Here is a 25,911-nt window from a genome sequence, read left to right as displayed (position 1 = left end):
CCCTTTTTTAAGCATTCAAAATCCATTATGCTTTTGTCAATTGCTGTTTGGTATCAGCAAGGTTATCTTTAGTGACTCCACAGTATGATTTTTAAGAAAAATTATACGTATTTTTTAATGCGGTTTTTTTTTGCTTCTTATTCCAAAAAAATATACCTTATTAATGACACTGATGTCATCATCCTATTACAAGGTAAAGAGCAATAACTGAAATTTGGCCTGATGTCATAGGAAAAGGCATTTTTAGTCAGTAAGTGGTGAAGAATATATATATTTGTGTATATATGTGTATAAATGCAGATACATAAGAAACATTTCTATTATTTCTATATATTTTATATAGAAATATATATTCTATATAGATAGAAATATATATATTTTATATAGAAATATATATTCTATTACTATTACATTACTAGATAGAAATGTATATATATGTATATGTATATACATATATATATGTGTATATATATATATATATACATTTCTATCTATCTAGAATATAATGTAAACTAGTCTTTCCCATTGTAATCTGACCTCAGCTTAAAATAGAAAATAACCATTGGTAACAAATTACAGACACTTTTACAGCAGTAAAAGTGAACTGCAAGTCTCAGTTCCTGGATCCCAAGATCCATGCCACTCCAGTTTTCAGTTTTTAGTTTTCTGAAGTCCCGAAAGTCCTTCGGTGTCTCCCTTTCACAGAATCAGTTTTGATAGAATATAGTACCCATATATGTAATCCCATTATCTCTACAGTTTTCTATAATTTTTTCTTTGCCTTATTCTTAATGTTCTAGAGATATCAATTTCGTGATATTATCTCATCCTAATAGATAACAAAAGAGAAATCTACTTACAGCCAATCAACATGACACAGATTGAAAAGATTTTCTCCGAATTGGTGTTAGGAGACACATTCCCGAATCCTACACTGGTTAAGCTGCTGAAGGTAAAATAAAGTGCTGTGACGTATTTGTCTTTAATGGATGGTCCAGAACTTGAGTCACTGTCATTGTAACGTTTCCCAATTTGTTGTCCTAAGGAATCCAACCATCCGATTTTGTCTGTCAAGTAGGGCCTTTCTACATTCCCAATTGCATACCAAATGCAAGCCAGCCAGTGAGCAATCAAGGCAAATATGCACATTAAGAGCATTAGAACAGCAGCGCCATATTCTGAATAGCGATCAAGCTTCCGGGCCACTCTCACCAGACGAAGGAGTCGAGCTGTCTTCAAAAGACCAATTAATGTTGTTGTCTGTGGAAACAAATGTGTATGGTCAGAAACAGTTGGCAAACAACTCAGTGTATGTTCCTGTGAAGCAAAGTAGGTAGAAACAGGTCAAAACAAGATGGTAGCATTGAAGATAAATGCATATTTGAATGAAGTATTAAGGTTAGTTTTTGTTTGTTTTAACTTTGTCTGCTTTGGAAAATACTTTGAAAGTGTGTGGTACATTCATATCTTGGCATGCAAGACCCATGGGACAGACACTCCATCTGTCTAGCTTTATGCTCTAACCAAGTGCCTTGGAGATAACGAATAGTCAGTAAATCATTCATTCACCAAGAAACATCCCATGTGTTACTGGTGTGCCTAGCAAGTGCCTACACACTGGGATTATAGCGTTGAGCAAACAGATGTGATCACTTTTATAATAGAAAGATGTTTATTTACTAGACAAAATGCTGTCTCTAGTGAGGAGAAATGAGGTCCACTGTCTCGAGGGGAGAAACAGATTTTTTTTTTTAACGTTTATTTATTTTTGAGACAGAGAGAGACAGAGCATGAACGGGGGAGGGTCAGACAGAGAGGGAAACACAGAATCTGAAACAGGCTCCAGGCTCTGAGCAGTCAGCACAGAGCCCGATGCGGGGCTCGAACCCACAAGCTGTGAGATCGTGACCTGAGCCGAAGTCGGACGCTTAACCGACTGAGCCACCCAGGCGCCCCGAAACAGATGTTTTTTAAAGAAACGAACAATAGGATTGTTTAAAGAGTAAAAAAAAATGTGACAACAATAATAAGACAAAGTGGTATGATAGAGTGGTATTTGAGGGCATGAGTCAGGATGGAGACTCCTTTGGAAAGAAAGGCCAAAGAAGAACTTGCTGAGGAACTGATACTAGAATTGAGAGAAACCTGCATAATGAGAAGAACCAGGCAAGCAGATAATTGGGAAACTTATTGGATGATTGCATGCATGCCTTAGACACTATATTTAAATTCATTTTTCCTTCCCAAATGTGTTAAATTGATAAATTGTTTCTTGAAGTCCCAATGATATTACGTATTTTTCTTTGGGGTGTGATATGTGTAATTAATTGTATGATTATTACTGACCAGGTATCTAATGATAGGACACTTCTATATAATAACAGGATACTTCACTGGTTGTTTGGATTTGAAATCTGATAAGTACAAATTACAAGTTCATTTCTTAGGTTTCCTAAATAATGTCAGCTATAAGTACTATATAATTCACAGGGCATATAATTATTCCATAGTTACATGGTGTTTACCAATCAATTATTGAGTCATTTTATGTGTTCATTGTTGGTGTTTATTTTGCAAAGTACATCCAACTGCATTAGGAATACTTATATTTTAATTAAAGAAATAGCACATGGAAGAACTATCACCCTCTATCCATATTGATTTGGTGGAAAAAAAGCACTAAATATTAAGAAAAATAGTTTCATCAGAATTCTAGAAGTGTTGTAGTTTTTCTTTTTCTTCAGAGTGGTCACTAAGAGGAGGGGAGATCCCTTGGTCTCCTCCAAATTCTTTTTAAGTTTGTATTGGAACCTTCTAGAGGTGAGAGGAGCTTGTGTAGTTGGGATGTGCTTATTACATTTGGGCTGTGGTCTTTGTTCATTATGGGATGTGTGAAGAAGTGAGTCTTCTCTGCTCCCAATGTTGAATTATTGTTTTTCAAGGTGGAATAAAGAAAATAGCATTTTTTTCTTCACAAATGTGAGAGTATATCTCTTCTCAACAAATAAAGGGAGAGTCTAAGTTATTATTAAGTAGTTCTCTGGAAGAAAAAACTTTCCATCATTTGAATTATTAACATTTTAGATGATCAGTTTTTTTTCAAATTTCGTTGGTTCTTTGTTTCAAGTTTTTGTTTAAACTCTATTTAGTTAACATATAGTATAATATTGGTTTCAGGAGTAGAATTTAGTGATTCGTCACTTCTATGTAACACCCAGGGCTCATCACAAGTGTCCTCCTTAATACATCACCCATTTAGCCCATCCCACACCCACCTTCACTCCATCAACCCTCAGTTTGTTCCCTATAGTTAAGAGTCTCTTATGGTTTGCCTCCTTCTGTCTCTTTTTTTTTTACGTTCTTTCCCCTATGTTCATGGGTTTTGTTTCTTAAATTCCACATATAACTGAAATCATATGGTATTTGTCCTTCTTTGACTTACTTAGCATAATACACTCTAGTTCCATCCACATTGTTGCAAATTGCAAGACTTATTCTTTTGATGGCTGAGTAATATTCCATTGTATATATAATGGAATGTATATTCCATTATATATCTATATCTAAATGTATATGTATATGTATATGTATATGTATATGTATATGTATATCTATATCTATATCTATATCTATATCTTTACCCAGTCATAGTCAATAGACATTTGGGCTCTTTTCCTAATTTGGCTATTGTTGATAATGCTGCTATAAACATCAGGGTGCATGTGCCTTTTTGAATCAGTATTTTTGTATCCTTTGGTATAAATACCTAGTAGTTCAATTTCTGGGTCATAGGGTAATTCTATTTTTAAATTTTTGAAGAACCTCCATACTGTTTTCCAGAGTGGCTGCACCAGTTTGCATTCCTACCAACAGTGCAAGAGGGTTCCCCTTTCTCCACATCCTTGCCAGCATCTCTCATTTCCTGTGTTACTGATTTTAGCCATTCTGACAGGTGTGAGGCAGTATCTCTGAAGTTGTGATTTGTATTTCCCTAATGATGAGTGATGTAGAGCATCTTTTCATGTGTCTGTTTTAGCTGATCAGTTACACATTGGGACTTTGGAACAAACAAATGGGTGTATGAATTCTGTATCCATACCCATCTATCATCTTGGAGAAGTTGTTTACTTCATCTCTAGACCTCAAATTTTTCATCTGTAAATGAGCATAATAATGCCTCCTCATAGGTTTGTAGGTAATGCCCAGTAAATAGTAGCTTTTTGTTCTTATTTAAATATCTCATAAGCTTTAGTTTCTATCAGTAAGTGGGAACATTATATTGTAAAATGGATGGATACACACATTTTCCAAATGCATTACTTTGATATCTAGAATTCCAAATGGAGGATTTTCCAACACTGGCCTTGGCATCCTCAGGAAACGGTGGGAATTTTAAAGACAAAAACATCATCTACATGCACTGGTTGCTTGGATTTAGTAGCAGGAATCACTGGTCCAACGTGTCTCTTTTTACACTTCACAGCTTGTTTGTGTGTTTATATTTCCTCCATGCTCTGTTAGCTATTTACTTGTGTTGAGAAATCAGAAATATTGAAAATTATTGCTTAAAACTTCTCTTCTTTGGAAGAAAAATTTTCTCTCAACCTCAAAATAAGTGAAATATAATGAAAATTCTCTAAGGTATTTGGTTAATGAAGTGAAATGCTTCAAAACAAATGAGATGTTTTAATAACATATTGTGATAATAAGTACTAATGACTCTTCTGGCTGCCAAGATAGTAAAGCAAAAATGATGTTATATAATCCATCTGCTGTGTAGGCCAGCTCCCTCCTTTTTCTCTCCCTTCAAAGAAACATCTGATGTTTCTTCTAGGATTATATCAAAATAAGGCAAAACCTAAATGACAGTAAGTTCTCTAAGCAGATAAGTGAATATAATTTGTATAATAACACACAAATGACATCTTTTCTGGACAAAAAAAAAGCTTAACAAATATGGTACACGATGAAGTCTCAAACCAACTGACATGATACTAAATGACTGCAAGGGTAGAGAGAGGGAGATGGGGAGAGAGGGAGGGAAGGAGAGAGAGAGAGAGAAAAGAAGAGGGAGAGAAAAGAGGGAGAAATTTCTAAGCAGTTGTTTTATCTTTCAGTTGCTTCTGAGGATGAATGAAAATGGACTTCAACAGTCAAAGCCATTCTCTTGTGATTCCATAAGATGTACCCAAGCATAACTACATATGTTGTTTGGCAATGTAACAAATGACTTGATCTTATTTGTATTGTTATCAAGATGCTGCTAACACACCTGGGCTTTCTTCCTTAGCTACTGTTGTGTACAGCCTATCTTGTAGATAGATGACACGAGACTGCAATAACACTTTTCTTCTTCTTTAAATTTCTCTTTAAAGATTTAAAGGGTTTTTCCCATTTTACACAAAGGAAAAATGACTGCAGCAAAATCTCAGAGAGCAAAGACTAAAGAATGATCAGTTTCCTCTTGCTGATTTGTTGGTGACTATTTGTCCCTTTGTTTACTTCAATGTACTATCTCCGTCTTATGCACAAATGAAAAATGAGACCCACAACTACCTTATAGCTGTGTTAACATCAGAACATGGCTGAGGGGAATGTTTTTGGCATACATGTTTCTCTGACCATATATCTAATTTCATGTAATACTCAGCCATACTATGAAAATTTATTTTGTGTTTTTTTTTCCAATTTTTGAAAATAGAAATAAATCCATCCTTACGCTTATCGCAACAATTAAAAAAACAGTAGAGGTACAAAGAATCTTAGGTATTATTTTTTAACTTTCCACTGGTATCAGAAAAAATATTGTCTGCTTTTTGCTACTTTGGGTAGACTAACCAAGCATAAGAGCTCACAAGAGGTATGTGTGATTATGCACTACAAAGATATCATGACAATAAATAAGATGGAGAAAGAGGTGAGCGACTTGGCAGTAGATGGAAGCAAGGTACTTTGTTTTTTGGTCATGCCCATGAATTGCAGCAAAGGAGACATAATGAACTCTAATAAGTCATGTCTCTGCCTCATCAGTACCTATGCCACTTCAGAACTCCTTTCACTGTGATTGAATGGTATTTCAAACTCTTTTTGCCTGAATGCCACAGTAAAGAAAGTGTACTTGTTTAAGACTTGTATTTTTAATGTATTTTGTCAGAACTTTTTAAATGTAAAATGATTTTTCCCCTGGAATTTCAAATTATTGACATTTTTGGGTGGCTGAAGCATATCATCCAATTTAAATTTTTTTAAAGACCTACCCACATCCATAGTTTATTAAAGTCCTGGATACTTTCTTATACTGAGGTAGAAGTTAGTCTCCGTTATTACGGATGACTTTCTTAATGAAACTTTATTTAAAAATATATCCTCTAAGCAATTGAAATTTTGTAAACACGTTAGATACCAGACCCAGACTCAAGATATTTTCAAATGGTTCAGGCAATAATCTCTCTCAGTGTAAGTGGGATTCATTTTAAAGACCTGAAATTAGAATAGGGGATTTCTTGCTAGTGTCCAGCAATTCTCTACTCAAGAATAAATTTGGCTACAGTCAAACTGGGAAAGCCTCCTCAATACGAGAAAGTCTTATGCTCAATAATTTTTCAAAATAATTCTACCTTTTTTAAGTGAGCACTTTCAAGAATCTTATGTGTAAAATACTTTATTTCAGAGGCTTACTCTTCACAACTTTCGCCTGTAGTCAGCAGACAGAATTATTCTTTTATAAATGAGGAAATATAAGTATGTGATCTTCAGTGTTGTCTACAGGACTGAAAGAATGAATCATCGTTGAAAATCTCTACTTAATCCATCATTCCGTTCTGTTTGTCAAGAAATATTTGGGTTCAAGTGGAGAAATGGGAACACTTAGTGAGTAATACATTTCATAACTCTGCATTCCTGTTTTGCTTTAGATTTCATTTCAATTCCCTCCTAAGCCCTGGTACTTGTATACACCATTCCATGAATTACTTATCCAATAAAACCCAGTAATATTGAAACTAGTTTCAAGTTCCTTCAGCTTGAGCCACATTTTTTCAATATTTCTAAGGACACATTCACTAATACAATAAAAAAAGCGCCATATTTGCATATGTAAAAAACCTTAAGGAAATCACCTAGCTTATCCTTTCCTTATTCGTACCAAAACCTCACAAATCCCTGCACAAACTGTGGCTTTCAAACAGAAGGTTTTACAACCTGTCTGGGATAGTCACTCCAATATTTAACAACCTTTACTGTCAAGATGCTTTTATGCTTATTTTGTTTATAATTAACATTCTATTTTTGCTGCAGATGGAACTCACTTTCCCTTTCTTTGGTTACAATAACATGGAAAACTGGTCATCAAGTGATTTTAAAACAGCAGTAAGAAATGTTACAATGAGGGGCGCCTGGGTGGCTCAGTCGGTTAAGCGGCCGACTTCAGCTCAGGTCATGATCTCGTGGTCCATGAGTTCGAGCCCCGTGTCGGGCTCTGTGCTGACAGCTCAGAGCCTGGAGCCTGCTTTGGATTCTGTGTCTCCCTCTCTCTGAATCCTCCCCCGTTCATACTCTGTCTCTCTCTGTCTCAAAAATAAATAAACGTTAAAAAAAAAAAGAAATGTTACAATGAATAAAAAATTATGGATGTTGTATTTTTAAAAATGGAAATTTGACTTGTTTTGAGAAATATATAACCAAAAATTGAAACTTATATCATCTCTAGCAAATTGTAGACAATAGATGACATATACACGATGAATAAATGATCAAATTAGTGCAAAATATATTTTTTGATGGAATGTTCTTATCTTTCCTTGGTTCAAAAATTACTGCACTGGGGATCCTGTGTCTCTCACTTGTCCTGCCACAAATTTCGGCAGGCATGACCGACAGCCTCAAATACATGCCAATGAAGACATCTGCCTTAACTCCCAAAGAACTATCTAAAGAGAGATGCAGTCACTTTATGTATAGAAATATATTATGTATACAGGTCTTCAAAATGTATTTTTTATTTAAATTTGAACATGAGTGTGTCTAATGTTTTAGCAATTCACTTCTAACAAACTAATGGTAACTACTGTAGAAATCAGGTTCAGAAAGAATGCTGACAAGATGATCAGAATTGCTATACATATACTTCCTAAGTTTTTCCTTGTATCCATTCTATGATGCATCTAACAGACTAATGAAGCAAACATACCAATGTGAATAGAAACTCCTCTTTTCTATTAAAATTCCCCCCAAAGAGCACTGTAAATACTTAGGTTTCAAACACCTTGCCTGCATTCAGGATTCATGAAAAATAACAGTAAAGTGGGAATGGAGAGAGGTTGACAAAGCAAGTGATGAATCAAAAGAACACCAATTTTCAGGACAGGAAGAGGTTAATGAAGTGTGTAGCTAAAGAGAGAGCTCTAGATTCTAACAGTTGATCTATCTGAAACTAAGATTTGCCACAGATAAGCAAAATATGGGAACACTTGAGGCAGATAATGAAAAGTTGACTTTTTGGAGACTGAGCCGATAGTGTTATTCTCTTGCATCAGTGATATTGGGATAATTTTCTATGGATGGCATCATACTTGACGATGTAAAAATTAAGAAATAGAGAATCCCTTCCTTCCTGGGTCCGACTGGATGGCACTGACATCAGGAAGATATTAAGGACACAGGAAAACCAAGTTATTGTTAGTATTCCTTTCTTAAACATTTTTTTAACATTTAAAAAGATTAAATGGTTGTTTTGAAAAAGTGAGCAATTCTGCTCATGTATCTGCTTCAGTAAAAATGTATATGTCAAACTGTCCTCAGCATTGCTAGCATGTATGTATTATAGCTAAAATAATATAGATCCAAAATTTGTAAAGGTTTCCTTCTTCAGAGTTGAATGTAAATGAAACTGAAGTGTCACGGTTGCTTACCACTTAGAGAAATTGGCAAGGAAGACATTAATGTTTAATTGGCATTGACAAAATTGTTTTCTCTAAGGTTATCCAAGATGCTGTGATGCATAGAAAACAACATTTTAATAATTCAGCTAGAATTAAGCAATTACGAAATCATGACTGTTCTTATATTTAGTTTTAAAACACTCCTTCAGTTGATTATTTATGTCTTCATTTCGTAGAAATGTTCACCTATGAGCACATGAAAGCCCTCTCCTGGACTTCCTCTTTGTCCCAGAAAAGGCCACCAGTTCTTGGATATCTAAACAGCAGAATCGTTCCTGCCATTTTTAAAAATGCAGGTTTCGGGGCACCTGGGTGGCTCAGTCGGTTAAGCGTCCGACTTCAGCTCAGGTCACGATCTCGCGGTCTGTGGGTTCGAGCCCCGCGTCAGGCTCTGGGCTGATGGCTCAGAGCCTGGAGCCTGCTTCCGATTCTGTGTCTCCCTCTCTCTCTGCCCCTCCCCTGTTCATGCTCTGTCTCTCTCTGTCTCAAAAATAAATAAACGTTAAAAAAAATTAAAAAAAAAAATGCAGGTTTCAAGGCTTTACTTTAGACCTACCAAATATGAATCTACAAACTTTTTTATAAGACCCACACAGAAATCAGTGCATGGTCCTGATGGACAAACACTGATCTAAACCAATCTTTACCATGATTTCATCTAATTTATGTATAATTTAATGGATCTCAGTTCTTTTTCTTATATTCACATATATATCTTCTAGATGCTCATGGAGTCCTTGACTTGCCTAAATGCCATCTGTACTCGGATGACTGATAGGCATCTCAAACTTCACATGGTTCAAACAGGAATTTCTACCCCATAACGCACCTTCTTCCCCCCAGGCTTTTCCCATTTGGATACATAAGTGGCTACCTATAAAAGTCGCTTACGTAGTCTCCATCCTCCAAAATATTTCAAACAAGAAGAAACAACAAAATCTTTGAACCATCATTAATTCTGCTTTTTTTTCTTACTCCAGCAATATTTAGTCCATCAACAAGCCCTAACAGCTCTCTTCTACCATTTTCCAAATGTATTTACATCTCTTCACCTCTACTGCCACCATGTGGTGCAAACCCTTGTTGTTTTGTCCCTGCTACATTATAGCAAAAGCTCTAATATCATTCCTCTGCTTCTACCCTGACTAAACTTTCTGCAGACATCCACCATGAAGTCTTTAAAACTGTCCATTATATCATATTATTCTAACTCAGAAGGCTCCACTGCAGCCAGAATAAATACCAAATGTCACTGCTCCTTGTGATTTGGTCCCTGTCTGCATTCTCATATCTTAGCACTCAATGGATCAGCCTAGCTGCCACTGGCCTTGTTTCTATTCTAATACACCAAGCTTGTTCCCCAGTTCATTTTCACTAGTGTTTTCTTCTGCTTGAAATGCTCTGCATGTGTTTTCATGAGGCTCGTTTCTTTGGATCAAGTCTCAACTCCGCAAAGGTCTTTCCTAATTTCCCCATCCAAATTAGCTACCCACTGAAGTCGCACTGCACTACATGGCTATTTTCTTGTCAGTTCACAAAGTTCTTAAGAGGAAAAACAAAATAGCCTCTTCCTTCACCATGTGCAACCTTCTAATACTGCTCTTTCCTCTTCTCTTTATTACCAAGATTCCAGCAGGAGGGAGTCCTACTCCCTGCCTGTTAATTTCTGAAGATACTTCAGTTTGGCTTGTGACCAGTATCTGATCCATTTGCTACCAATGCATACTGAATTGACACACCCAGTGACTTGTTTTCAGCCTTCATCCTACTTTATATATTTACAGTATTTGACACCGTCTTCTTGAATTTTTCCTTACTTCTAGTTGAGTGAGGTAGTAGAAGTCCGGTAATGCCTACAGTGGTCTCCAACAACAGCAAAAATCTTCTGTGTCCTATATAATTTTTCAACATATCACAGTCATTTGTATGGGCAAAAATGAAATTTATTTACTAAGCGTCAATGCTGGGTTTTAATATAACAGATATTCACTTTTGTACATTTTAACATTCGTGAAAATATCCAGGAATTTAGCTACCATGTAAACTGAGAGATAATGAACTAGTCCAGTTTGGACCTTCATTAACAGGTGTTTGCTATTTCAGGAAATTACATCTTCAATGATATCAGGTCTTGTAGTACGTGTGTACTGTGCATATACATCATGGCTCTGCCAGTCTATGAGCACTATGAGTCTATCTCACAGTCCTGAGATTTCTAGGTATAATATATGCATGTATATATGTATCTACCTGCATATATGTATGTATACACATAAAAACCTATATAAGCACATACATATATATTCAACCCTTGTGTTAAGATGAAAATATAAAATAAACCAATAATGTTCAGTTTAATGTTTAATTTATTGCTCAAATATGAACTTCCTCATTATAACTAAGTACAAGCATCTGATAACTCCATTATATCATTTAATGTAGACCTATCTGAAACATTTACATATTCAACTAGGTATTTGATGAACATTTATTTCTTCTTTATATTAAGGGTGGACATTATATTTTATGTTTGTGAAATTATATGTATAAGAAGGCTATACTATCTATGACTCTTATTTAACAATAGTAGAAAGGGGCATTATAAAATATTTCTTATATTGGTTCTGATAAGACTGGGAACCGACGCTTTATAGCTCCATGCTTCTAGTGGGCTTCCTCTGTGACTGGCTTGGCTTTCCTATACTTTCTACCTGAAAAACTTCTACTGGCAATCAGGAACCCTTCCTTCCATGCTCATATGTCCTCCTGTACCTAACATTATGAAAGCATTTATCAGATAGTATTCCAGCTGCTTATCCACTGCTCCCCATTCTAGACTGCAAGCTCCCAGACAATGGGATCTTGTCTTACTGTTTTTGTTTTGTTCTGTTTTGTTTGTGTAAATACAGGATCTAGCCTGTTGGCACATAGTTTGTTCTTAAAAAATGCTTATAGAATGAATGAATCCACCTGAGTGGAGGCTACCATAACACTTTCTGGGAATGGCAAAATGAATTAAGTCAATTCTCATTCAAATTTGTCAAAAAACTACATGAAATTCTAACTGGTAAAGCAGATAAAATCAAGCCAATCCTTTTTAGTGGAGGTGGATGGCTCTGAGTCTTATCAGTCTGTCTTGATGTCAACTCTTGAGGGCCTCTGAACTCAGTCCAACTCTCTCAGGCACCTCAGCGATACTCCAGTTTGAAAAACATTGCACTGGATAATTCTCATCAGAGTGACCTCTAGCCTAATGATTTTAGGATTTGTCACTTAATTTGGGGTTAAAAATCCCCAAAAGTCTTTTTTATTCTATACTCATATGATGAAATGTCCAAAAATAGTTCCTTTGAATATAAGAGCTATTTTCTCTGGAAGCATTTTCTTCTTCTTCTTCTTCTTCTTCTTCTTCTTCTTCTTCTTCTTCTTCTTCGCAAGAAACAAAAATGAATGCTGTATATTTTTAATACTATTATTACATGACATTATACACTTTTGGAAAAGTATTATTCTGAAATATCATTATGTACTGAAAAGCCCGATTAAGAGTTTCATTACAATTATATACTATAGTTTGTATATAAAAGAAGTATCTTCTTTATTACTCTTGAAAAATGTATGAAGTAGTCCAATCCATCACAGGTATTATTATTACCTCTCATAGCTGACTCAGCCCAATAGCTGATACCCTTAACCCCCTTCCAGACCCATCCCTGCACTTGCTACCTTTGATGCCCACATACTTTCCTCACAATATGCCTCATGTTCCTGTGCTTTGCAATCCAGTAACTGTCCTCAAAATATTTTCTTTCTGTCTCCCATTTTCTTCAGGTTTCCCACATGCAACTAGCTAATCTAATACTATTATATGATTATAGATAATAAATATTTGTTGAATAAATGCCTTATTAAAGTATTTGCAGATTACTGTGGTAATGTGTAAGTAAAATGTAAGTAAAATGTAAGGAAGACTTCATTAAGAAACAGAGACTTTGGGGCGCCTGGGTGGCTCAGTCGGTTAAGCGCCCGACTTCAGCTCAGGTCACGATCTCACGGTCCGTGAGTTCGAGCCCCACATCAGGCTCTGGGCTGATGGTTCAGAGCCTGGAGCCTGCTTCTGATTCTGTGTTTCCCTCTCTCTCTGCCCCTCCCCCGTTCATGCTCTGCCTCTCTCTGTCCCAAAAATAAATAAACGCTAAAAAAAAATTAAAAAAAAAAAAAAAAGAAACAGAGACTTTAATCCAAAGGGATGGGAAGAAGAGGAGTAACCTTTGGCAAGCACATATGATGTACCTAGTACTGGGTTAGTCTCTTCATATATGCTGTTTTTATTTTTTTTTATTATAAAACTTTTTAACATTTATTCATTTTCTTTTGAGAGACAGAGAGAGACAGTATGAGTGGGGAAAGGCCAGAGAGAGAGGGAGACATAGAATTCAAAGCAGGCTCCAGGTTCTGAGCTGTCAGTACAGAGCCTGATGTAGGGCTCAACCCCATTAACAGTGACATCATGATCTGAGCCAATGTCAGACACTTAATGGACTGAGCCACCTAGGCGCCTCATATGCTGCTTTGCTGCTTTATTTTTAAAAAATCACAAGAGCCTACCTTTCACCATTTTACAGAAAAATAAATGAAATCTTAATAAACTATCTTGCCAAAATATAGCAAGTAAGTGGCACAGATGAAAACCAAACCCAGGTCTAAGTCCAAAGTCAGAGCTCTTCACCTATCAGATCACATCTTAAAAAAATGAGTGGCAGCTTTGGGAACATGGGGGAAGCCATGACAGTACACAGGAGTGGAGAACTGGCATTGCTTTCTTTAGGCAAACTTCACTTTTTCCTTGATGATATATGGGAAATGTGGTCCGGAGACCATTTTTTTCCAGAGACTATTTCATCCTCTACTAATGTGAATCACATAAATTTTCTCCTGTTTCAGTTCTCTTAAACTCTTGCCTAAAATAGTGATTATCTAAATTGCATAGGTTAACTTTATCATTTTCAAGTGATATAGTAATGGCATTAAATAAGTCAAATGTTGCATCCTAGAAATTCTACCTTCATGGTCATAATCAGCATATCCAAATACTCACTCGTTTGATTATTATGGATTAAATCTCATCAGTAAAGCAACTACTCTTAACAATCCTATTTACTTATTTATTTGTTCATCCATTCTTCTATTTCACCAAGTTGAAATTTAATTTGCTGTTGGTATACATATTTTAAAGTTTGAAAGAGTGAGATTTTATTCTATTGTTTACCAGTAAGAACATATTTGGTTTAAGTACATGGCTCACCCATTGTAAGAAACTCATAAAGATAAATATCTATAAATAAGTATTTCACTTTCTTCCCTCTTACTTAACAACGAAAGTTAGGAGTATCTGACATGAAAAATTCAACTGGTTTAAGAGCAGCTAACTTTTTTTGAGTATATTTCTAAGAGTTTCACATGCATTATCTCCCTAGATCCTCAAATTAAAAATAAATAAATAAAACAATGTAAGGAGGGGTAATATCATCCTTACAGAGGAGGAGAGTCAGGCTTGAGGCTTTGTGTGAGGTTTGTAGAACCAGGAAGGATATATTGCTCCATTGCCCTGCTCTTAACTGCTCAGAGTTTGACAGGCAGGGTCTGTAGGACAGAATTTACTTCTAAAGCAATTGTTCCTCTTGGCAGAGGAGGATTCCTTAATCGGTCAGGGAGCAAACATCTGCAGGAGGCATTTTTGATATCTGATCTCCTCTTAAAAACAAAAAAGAAAAGATGTGGTTTACCCTGAATTTTAAAAATTCAACACACTGAGGTTATCTTTTTTTAAGTTTATTTATTTACTTTGAGAGAAAGAGAGAGAGAGAATGACCTGGGAGGGGCAGGAAGGGAGGGAGGAAGGGAGGAGAGAGAGAGAGAGAGTGAGAGAGAGAGAGAGAGAGAGAGAATCTCAAGCAGGCTCCAAACTGCCAGCATGAGACCCGATAAGGGGCTCAAACTCACAAACTGAAAGATCATGCCCTGAGCTGAAATCTAGAGTCTGACACTTAACTGACTGAAACACTCATGAGCCCCCACATTGAGGTTATCTTTCCCAAGCCATTCCCTTAGAATTACTTTCACATCTTCTGTAAATCCTTCCATGACAGAATCCAGGAAACTTATTTATAATAAAAATTAGTGGCAATTAAGTGGAGGGGACATTAGGAGAACTTTTGGATCAAAGAACCTTTTGAGAATCTGATTAAAGTTGTGGACTCTATCAAGAAAATGCACACTGTACACGTACTTGTCAGATTTCCTTGAAGTTTCCAACTTTATAAGATATTGGGGACACAGAAGTATTTTCCAACGTAGATATTATCTAAGAGAAAGAGTTTTGAACACGACATTTCAGGAGATGCCTCTTCTATATAATTTGAACATAAACTAAGCTCTGGCTGTCTCAAACTGCAATTATGAGTTAAGAAATAAAGAGACTTTATACCCATGAAGTTAACATGTAGAGACTTTACATTCTGGAAATGTGTTATGTGTTATGAAACGCTTTTCCTACAGTCTGTTTTCTTGGTTAAAAGATAAATAGTCTTTAGTATCTCTTAGTATAAAAAGAGAGAACTATGAATTGTTTGCACTGGCAAAATTGTTCCATTTCATTTTATAGCATTTCCAATGAAGTGAATTTCGTCTCTGAGATATAGGACGTTTGTAAAGCAACCACTTGTGGTTTTTTGGCAGTCGAGATAGATGCACTTTAGTAATTGTGATTTTTCAAAAATAAGAGTCTTAAGCAGCTCTTACCTCATCAGAACCAGATCCAAAAATCAGCAAGTCAAAAGGAATTGCTGCCACCATGTCGATCAGGAACCAGCCTTTGAAGTAATGTATTGCTATTTTGGCCGGGTCACTTACCACTTCTTCATTCTGATTTACATATGTGGTTCTGAAGTTTATTAAAATATCTATGATGAACATAATATCCACAATCAAGTCCACCACATTCAAAGGGCTACAAGAGTAGCCGCATTCTCGTCTTTTCTGTTCTTCTCTGTCATTGAGGAGAAAGGCTGCAGAGTAGGGCGTGAATATAGCAGTGTATATGACCAACAGCAGAATAAGCCAGTCCCAGACTGCCTTGAAGGGGCTGTAGTGCAGTATTGTAAACTTGTTGATACGTGGTGTCTGGAGTTTATATTCTGGCAGGACATCTGCTCCTAAAGAGAGAACCTGAACACAGAAGAGAACATTACACAGTATATAAAAATGTCATTATGTGACCTCTTAACCTATAAAAATATGAAGGTAATTATACGTCAAAATCGATTAGGAAGAATGCATGTAATTGTGAAGTGTGTAAGTAAGAAAAACACGTACATTGAAACGAACCCAAATATCCCCCCCCCCACTATGTGGTATATTTGACCCCAGAAAACTCCATTGGTATTTCTTGATAAACATGATTTGCACTGAAAGTAATGGATATTGTCACTCTGATAGCAAGGAATGGTTGCGGGTTCCTTTGGAACATACTACTACTCAGAAATAAAAACACATACCCGTTTTTAGAAAATCATAAAATCAGACTGATACACGAGTAATTCAGTTTTCAAGCCTTAGAAAGGGTTGTCTGTAATGAATAGAAACAGCCTACTTGGATCCAGATTCATATTTAATTTACATATATTTAATTTATAATTAAACCCTGATAAATTAAACTCAACTCATTGAAATCTTTAATTACAATTTTTCCACCTGCAATCTGTTTTTAACCTTGGGGGGGGGGGATGCGGAAAACACAAGAGATTAAAATAAACACAAAGGAGTCTTTTTCCTAAAAGGTTGAGAGAATATTTTATAACCTGGGACAAATGTACTTTCACCCAAACTCCTCCATCACATGTAGAGAATCATGAAAAGACAATGGTGCAAAGAGATGTTCAGAATATCGATCTGGAAATGTTGCAAGATTAGTATCACCAAGGGGTACGTAAACCCTGAGATTTGTTCTACATAACAAGACACTGGGTAAAATAAAATAGCTCATCTTTTAGAGTCTTGATTGATCTGAAAAAATGAGAGTTCAATTTGAATCATAACCCAGTAGAAAATTTCATGAGTTGGTAATTTTTTTTAACTTTTTAAATGTTTTATTTTTGAGAGAGAGAGAGGGATAGAGTGTGAGTGGGGGAGGGGCAGAGAGAGAGAGAGACAGACAGACAGACAGACAGAATCCAAAGCAGGCTCCAGGCTCTGAGCTATAAGCTCAGAGCCTGATATGGGGCTTAAACTCACAGACTGCAAGATCATGACCTGAGCTGAAGTCAGACACTTAACCAATGGAGTTACCCAGGTGTCCCCATGAGTTGGTAATTTTAGACTAAGTTTCAAGAACAAAGCTCAAAACAAAAAGGTTACCTAGCTACCTAGAAAATGTAATTAGTCTAAATATATGGGTTTTACAAAAAATAAAAAATTTTGATGACTCCACAAATGGCAAAGACATGTTTTAAGGGAGCAGTAAGTTATAATCTTGTATTATGAATATTCCACCTATACACAATGGCCCTATTTCAGAGTTAATTTCACTAAATAAATTTTCTTAGGCTAGATTCTTGCAAATACAGCTAATATATGCTCATCTTTGCAGTATGAACCTCAGGCAATCTCCTATTGGTTAGAGAGTATTATTTCTGCGTTCTTGATAATTCTATCCCTGTAGGTTTTAACTTGATTATAACAATATCTTAGGCAAATTTCATTCTTAAATCTTATTTTCATTGTCACATCTCACACCTTTTTTCTCCACATATAATGAGTTACCATTCTTATTTTAAAAAAAACTTGAGAAGTATAGTAACAACCACAAGTGAGGTAGAACATGATTTTTAAGTATACCAGAAGAGTTCAGTTAAAATAGGCAAAGATGTTTGAAGATAAGAGCTAAACTGATTTAATTCAGTTTAAAAAAAATAATAATAATAACAAATCAATAATAATAATGAACTTAACCATTTTTTCAGTCCAGAGTAAATCTGAACAGGAAATAGGGCTTTATTTTAAGCTATTATGAGAAAGGATAGGAATTAATTATTGGTAAAAAAAAGAAATCTAGAAAAAAAGTGATTTTATTGTTTCTGGAAGACTAAAAATCTTCAGAGTCCAAGATTTCAATCTCAATCTCTAACTCTAAAGAGGAGTATGTTTGGAAAATCTGTCAGTTGATGAGTGCAAACTGATAGGACTCTAATCCTGTAACGGTCAGTACAGAAAACAAGCCTATAACATTTTGGTCCAGAAAGAATGGATCAGCTCTTAAGATGTCATTATATAATGTCCTTTTCTAAAAAACAAAACAAAACAAAGCAAAACAAAAAAAGCAGGGAAGATTCGGAGTGTAAGAAGTAAAACCCAAAACCTTATTTTGCCTCTCAAAGTCATCTAAAACATGGACCTATTATATCTTTCCAGTTCCCTCTCTCAGTAGATTCTTTTATGCACTCTGACAAGTCTTGGCTAAAATTTTTGAACTGTGGAGATCTTACCAAATCCCTAAATTCACAAATATCTCTCATTAAAAAAGGGTATATAGTTATTCAAAGAGAATGCCCAAAAAGTCATTTTTAAAGAAAGGGATATTTGTCTAAGTTTGTTTCCTGCTTAAGTGACATGCCCCTGATACCAACCTCCCACAGAGGGCAGTTTGAATACTTGTTTTAGCAGAAGTCTAAGTTAGACTGCATTCAGCACAATGGAGCATCCCCTGAGAAGTGAAAACTGTGGATGGAGCCCTTTCCATCCCACACATGCAAGCATTCTTTTAACAGTTAGATAACCACTGTGCTAAGAGCTGGAGACTGAAACCTTGGGAAGATACTGTCCTAGACATTGCAGAGTTTACGGTCTACTGGGAGAAAAAGACATGCAGGAAAATGGGAGCCCTGCTGAGGTCCACTTGGTTCATTTCTGGGGTTGGTGGTGGTGCTGATGAAAGGGGTCCCTAAAGAGGACTTTGAGGGAAGGATGTCACTTGAACTAAGACTTCAAGTGGGAAAAAGAAAAGAATGCAGCTGGGGAATGAGGATACTGGCAAGGGAAGAATAGTACAGGTAGAGGAAACAGAATGAACAAAGGTAGGGAAGCATGGAATAATCTGTTGTGTGTTGAGGAATTACAAGCTGCCTTATGCTGCTGATGGATAAAAGGCAAGGGAAGCTGTGGTGGGGATGGCAGTACCGAAAGACAGTGACAGGCTGTGGAAGATCTAATGTGATAGGGATATCTAGCTTTCTCCTATAGGTCAGTTTCTCACACTTGAATAAAGTACAGACTCCTTTTAAGGGAAAGATACTTATTACAGTATCTCAATGGTAACGGCTATTATTTTTATTTAGTGTTAAGGAAATACATGCAAAAGTAAAAGGAAGTTAAAACTCCTTATGTTTATATCTCTTAATATGACTGTTGTGGGTTGAACTGTGAATCCCAGAAAGGTATGTTGAAGTCCTAACCTCCAGTACCTGTGAATATGACCTTAGTTGAAAAGAGGGTCCTTGTAGATGTAATCAAAGGAAGATGAAGTCATCTTGGATTGGGGTGGGCCTTGATGTGATTAACTGTTATCCTTATAAAAAGAGGGAAATTTTGGGGCAGAGATGCAAAGAAACAGAGGGATGATGCCATGTGACAATGGGGGAAGATATAGCTGCAAGCCAAGAAACACAAGGAATGGTGGTAGCCACTAGGACCTGGAAGAAAAGCCTGGAACATATTCTCTCCCAGAGCCTCCAGAAGGAACCAACCTTGTCAACATCTTGATTTTGAACTTCGAGCCCCCAGAATTGTGAGACAATAACTTCTGTTGTTTTAAGAAATCCATTTTATTTTGCTATGGCAGTCCTAGAATACTAATACAATGACAAAAAATGACAATAGATGAATTACAAAATATTTGCAAACCAATGAATTCAAACTATCATCACTAATTGAGTATTTGACACATCTGTAAGTCAAAAACTGTTGACATTTGGGTACTGTGTGGGGTTTGATCTAAGGGGTAAAATATTTTTCTCTATTCTTAACCTCAATGCCTTTATATCAGGTATGTTGTCAAAATACTTCAAAGATTGGAGTCCTAGGTGGCTCAGTCAAGTGTCCAATGCTTGATTTCGGCTCAGGTCATAATCTCATGGTTGTGAGATTGAGCCCCACGTTGTGCTCCACACTGGCAGCAAAGAGCCTGTTTGGGATTCTCTTTCTCTCTCTCTGTGTATCTCTCTCTCTCTCTGCTCCTCCCCCCTCTCAAAATAAATAAATAAATAAACAAAATAACACTTCAAAGTTTTACTGTTATTTTAGGGTAATCTGATCTAACTCTTAATTCAAATTTTTCTCCTACTGGGCTTCAAAATCCCATTTAAATCATGTTCCTTCATACTCTATAAAAGTCTTTGCTTACCTGAAGTTCAGTTTTGCTTTGGGGCATTATTAAATTTTAAATTTAGTGATTATCTACTCAAATGATTTTTGGAACTGGCTTCAGAAAGTTAATCCATTTGTTATATTTCAATATACCTATTGATAGCTAACCATTGAAATTTGTTAAATATAGCAATGGAATGTGTTTTGACAATGCATTTGCAGTAATTGGTATGGTACCAAATTATATGGTACAAGTTCTTTTGATTTCTGCATGGGTATGCCTGTGTTATATAATCATTCAATTCTCTCATGAATTCTACTAGCCAATCACTTCAAAACTTTTATTTATAGAGCATATTTTAGCACCATGAGGTCTCATTATAAATCCAAATGTGGTCATAGGCACTGAAGTCAGGTAGCACTATGTTATTAAGTGATTATCTTACTGAGTCAGATTATTTTGTTGTTTTGAGCTTTCACCAACATACACAAATTTTTAAGATTTTCTGGAGGAACTTATGGCTGTTTGAGAATATTCTTTTCTGTGAATATTGGTTTAAGAATTGTTAAAGGTTACCATACAGAGAAGGCAAGGTGACCAAATTTAGTTTTAGATAAATGCATCTGGCAATGGAAAGCGGGAGAAACCAGAGGGGGCAGGATTAGAGGCTTGGAGATAAATTAGGACTTTGGTATGGAAGAAAGAGACAAATGCAGAGAGATCAGGAAAGCCTGTATTAAGGAAAGGTGGCAGAGATTGAGAAAAGGACACTTTTGAGAAATAAATGCATCTTCAGATAAGGATGAGGAGTAAGGAAACATTTGTTTCTTTGTGGTTTCAATGAGTTTTATTATAGCCTATCACAGTAATATAAATCTATGAAGGCTAACCCATTTATGGAATAAGGCAAAGAGTTCTAGACTTTACTTATTTCATTTTCAAATTTTATTTAAATTCTAGTTAGTTAATCTACAGTGTAATATTTGTTTCAGGAGCAGAATTTAGTAATTCATCACTTACATATAACCCCAGGACTCAACACAAGTGTCCTCCTTAATCCCTATCACCCTTTAGCCCATCCCCCACCCACCTCCCCTTCATCAACCCTCAGTTTGTACTCTACAGTTAAGATTAAGAGTCTCTTATGGTTTGCATTCCTTTTTTCCCCCCTGCCCTTATGTTCATCTGTTCTACTTCTTAAATTCCACATATAAGTGAAACCATATGGCACTTGTCTTTCTCTAACTGACTTATTCTGCTTAGCATAATACACTCTAGCTCCATCCGTGTCATTGCAAATGACAAGATATCATTCTTTTCATGGCAAAGTACTATTCCATTGTGGAGATATATATATATAATTTGGGATTCTCATATATATGTGTGTATATATATATGATATATATATGTATCTATCTATATCTATATATAGAATATATATCTATCTATATATGTATATATAGATAGATATATATATTCTTCTTTATTCATTCATTAGTTGATGGACTTTAAATGTGAAGATCTGGGTTTAAATTCCAGATACATTTTTTTCTTGTAATTAATTTAATCTCTCTGGATCTATGCTTTTTTGTTTTGTCTTGTGTTTTCATCTGTGTAATGGAGATAGAATCTTTGCTCAAATTACCTCTCTATACAGAGCTACCATATCACATTAGGTAATTTCTATAAAAGTAGCTGATAAAATGGGAAGTATTTACATAAAGTAATTTCATTGTTGTTTAGAATTCTAGGCTTACTTATTTATATCTTGATTCAGACAAATCAACTATAACCAAAACATTTATGGACCAATTGGAGAAAGTTGAACATTGACTAGACATTGAAAATATTAAGGAAATGTTTAGTTATCTATTCACTGGAAAACACTAAACCAAAACATAGTGGCTTATAGAGTGGCTCTCTATGGATGAGAAATTTAGGCTGGGCTCAGTTGGGCCATTCTTCTGCTCCATAACAGTGTCAACTGGGGTCACTCAATGATGTTTAGGTGTGGCTGAGCTTGTGTAGAGAATCCAGAAAGTCTTAACTGATATTTCTAGTACCTTGGTGGGGATAGTTGTAAGGCTGGCCTCATGACAGATGCTGGAACAGCTGGGTGGCTCTTTTTTTCTAGATAAATATAGATATGGATAAATATAATCTAAAGACATATATCTATATTTACTTATCTAGCTATAGAGAGACTTTTTATATATATAGTTTTTATAGAAACTGTGTGTATATATAGAGTTATATAGAGAAATATATAATATAAAGGCTCTGTGTGTATGTATATATATATATATGCATATGTGTGTATATATATACATATACATAGATACAGTTTTTATAAAACTTATATATAATTTCTTCATATAGTCCCTTTTCATGGCACTTTTCCCTATGGTCTCTGCAGCAGGGTAGTAATATGTCAATGTGGAGATTCAGTTCTCCCAAGAGAGAAATAGAAACATCCAGCCCTTTTAAAGTCAAGGTCTAGGTATAGTACAGCATCATTTTTGCCATATTCTATTAACCAAAGCAGTCACAGGCCAGCCTGGATTCAAGAATATGGAGGAGTAGCCTTTACATTTTGATAGAAGAAGAATAGCATAGATCCAGAAGGAAGGAATAAATTATAGCCATCTTGGAAACAAACTGTCACAGGAATTATTGACGATTGTTTTTAGGTGTGATGATATTGTGGTTATTTTTTACTAGTATTTACTTTTTAGGGGTACATAGTGAAATACTTTATGGATAAAGTGCATTTGGGAGTTTGCTTTAATATATGGAATAACTGTGGGGCATACATTCCAAGACCCAGGGTGGATGCCTGAAACTACAGATGGTACTGAACTCAATATATATATATATATATATATATATATATATATATACACACACATATATAATGTTTTTCCCTATACATGCACTCTTATGATAAAGTTTAACTTATAAATTGGGCACAGTAAGAGATCAACAGCAGTAACAATAAAATAGAACAATTGTAATGATATGCTGTAATAAAAGTTATGTGAATGTGGTCTCTCTCTTTCTCAAAATATCTTATTGTAGTTCACTGACCTTCTTGTAAGGAAGTAATAACATGTCTATGTGATTAGATGAAGTGAGATGTATGTATAGGTATTGTGACATAACATTAGGCTACCATTGGTCTTTTGTGATAAACAGACGATCAGACGGAGGGTCATCTGCCTCCAAATTATGGCTGACCATGGGTAACTGAAACTGAAGAAAGCAAAGCTTCAGAAAGTGGGGGTGATTGTAATCCAGAGAGGTGGAATGGAAGGCAGAGAGAAAGTCTGGTTACATGTAGCAACGTTAGCCATATGTTGACTATTACTGAAATTGGGGGGTGGGCATATAGTATTCCTTTTATTTTCATAATAGTCCACCTTTTTTCACAATAATAAAAAAAGGAATTTTAGAAGTTCAGCCAGAAAAGCCTAAGATAATTTGAGGACGTAGTTTCCTGATGGAAAAAAAAGAACTGGGTCTGCACAAATCACAAGGGCTCACTCTTATCAGAAATGAGTTGGTTCCTTGCTGGGTAAGCTTGGATTGCTGTTTTTACAACAGAACGTTTAATGTGCTCTCTGCACATCTCATTCATATTATGTCGGCCTCCATCCATCCACACAGACTACACACAATGCCAACTTTGGCAGCCTTGAAATGTTTGCCTTTAAAGTCCCGTCAAATTGGTGGCTCAGACAAATCATGTTACAAGAAGATAGTTGAACATGCTAAGTCTGCAGATGCTCATTCCTGTGAGTATACTTGGCTACTTTGTTCATTAAGTTAGATTAAAAAATACAGCCACATCTCAGAGACCCATTAGGTCAGACCTTGTCTTGAAATACTTTTACTTTATTAACAATTCATATTCAAACTTCAAGCTTTCATTCTGGAATGGCATATGTATGCTTTTGCATTTTTCCTCCTTAATGCTGCCACTAAACACAATGTTTATGTTAGTTAATGTCATTTTGGTAAACATTGGCATTATATAATCCTTTTATAATCCATTTCTAGGAAATAATCGATATTGAGAAATCAAACGGTTTAATTTCTTTTTTGTTTAAAAAACATGACAATCAAACATGATGGGAATGCAAGCTGGTGCAGCCACTCTGGAAAACAGTATGGAGGTTCCTCAAAAAACTAAAAATAGAACTACCCTAGACCCAGCAATTGCACTACTAGGCATTTATCCACAGGATACAGGTGTGCTGTTTCGAAGGGACACATGCACCCCCATGTTTATGGCAGCACTATCAACAATAGCCAAAGTATGGAAAGAGCCCAAATGTCCATCGATGGATGAATGGATAAAGAAGATGTGGCATGTATATACATACAATGGAGTATTACTCGGCAATCAAAAAGAATGAATTCTTGCCATGTGCAACTACGTGGATGGAACTGGAGGGTATTATGCTAAGTAAAATTAGTCAGTCAGATAAAGACAAAAATCATATGACTTCACTCATATGAGGACTTTAAGAGAAAAAACAGATGAACATAAGGGAAGGGAAACAAAAATAATATAAAAACAGGGAGGGGAACAAAACAGAAGAGACTCATAAATATGGAGAACAAACTGAGGGTTACTGGAGTGGTTGTGGGAGGGGGGATGGGCTAAATGGGTAAGGGGCACAAAGGAATCTACTCCTGAAATCATTGTTGCACTATTTGCTAACTAATTTGGATGTAAATTTTAAAAAATAAAAAATAGGGGCGCCTGGGTGGCTCAGTCGGTTAAGCGTCCGACTTCGGCTCAGGTCATGATCTCGCGGTCCGTGGGTTCGAGCCCTGCGTCGGGCTCTGTGCTGACAGCTCAGAGCCTGGAGCCTGTTTCAGATTCTGTGTCTCCCTCTTTCTCTGACCCTCCCCTGTTCATGCTCTCTCTCTCTCTGTCTCAAAAATAAATAAACATTAAAAAAATTTTTTTAAATAAAAAATAAAATAAAAATAAAATAAAATAAAATAATAGAAAAAAACATGACAGTAAGAGTTCTTTCATTAATTACAGTCTCCATTTGCCTCCTTGCAGAAAACTGTGAGTTTAAAATTTCAGTACAGGGGCGCCTGGGAAGTTTGCTTGGTTAAGCTTCTGGCTCTTTATTTTGGCTTAGGTGGTGATATCACAGTTTGTGAGTAGGAGCCCTGTGTCAGCTCTGTGCGCGCGCTCTCTCTCCTTCTCTCTCTGCCCTTCTCTCTTTCCACCCCCCCCCAAAAAAGAAAAATAAAATAATACAACGTCACTTCATACTTCTTTGGAAATAGGATAAATATATAAATCATAAGTCACAAGTAAGTTAATACTAATCATGAAAGTGCTTTAGAGCCATTATGTTGGAAATGGCATAGTAGGCAGGCAAATATTTGTTTTAAAACTGTGAATAGGATTCTAAGGTGCCAGTGATTGAATAGACAAAGGCTGCTACACAATCTAGTACGTTTCCTTAAGACAGCCAACTTCTCCCACACATTTGAGAAATAACATACTTTAGAAACATAAAACAT

General features: G+C 35.8%; 1 protein-coding gene across 1 annotated transcript in view; it reads right to left on the bottom strand.

Moving 5' to 3' along the window:
• Window positions 1-25,911, bottom strand: part of KCNH7 (potassium voltage-gated channel subfamily H member 7) — a 141,312-nt gene that overhangs the window by 56,275 nt on the left and 59,126 nt on the right. Inside the window, exons 4-5 of the mRNA XM_049615587.1 lie at window positions 15,741-16,166; window positions 861-1,260 (exon numbers count right to left, since the gene is read on the bottom strand). Coding sequence (XP_049471544.1) covers window positions 861-1,260; window positions 15,741-16,166 — 826 coding nt within the window. The remainder of the gene's footprint in view (window positions 1-860; window positions 1,261-15,740; window positions 16,167-25,911) is intronic.

This window comes from Panthera uncia (genome assembly GCF_023721935.1).
Source record: "Panthera uncia isolate 11264 chromosome C1 unlocalized genomic scaffold, Puncia_PCG_1.0 HiC_scaffold_3, whole genome shotgun sequence".
Classification (NCBI taxonomy): domain Eukaryota; kingdom Metazoa; phylum Chordata; class Mammalia; order Carnivora; family Felidae; genus Panthera; species Panthera uncia.
Note: the sequence above shows the minus strand (reverse complement) of the source record. Positions and strands in the feature narration are given on the sequence as shown.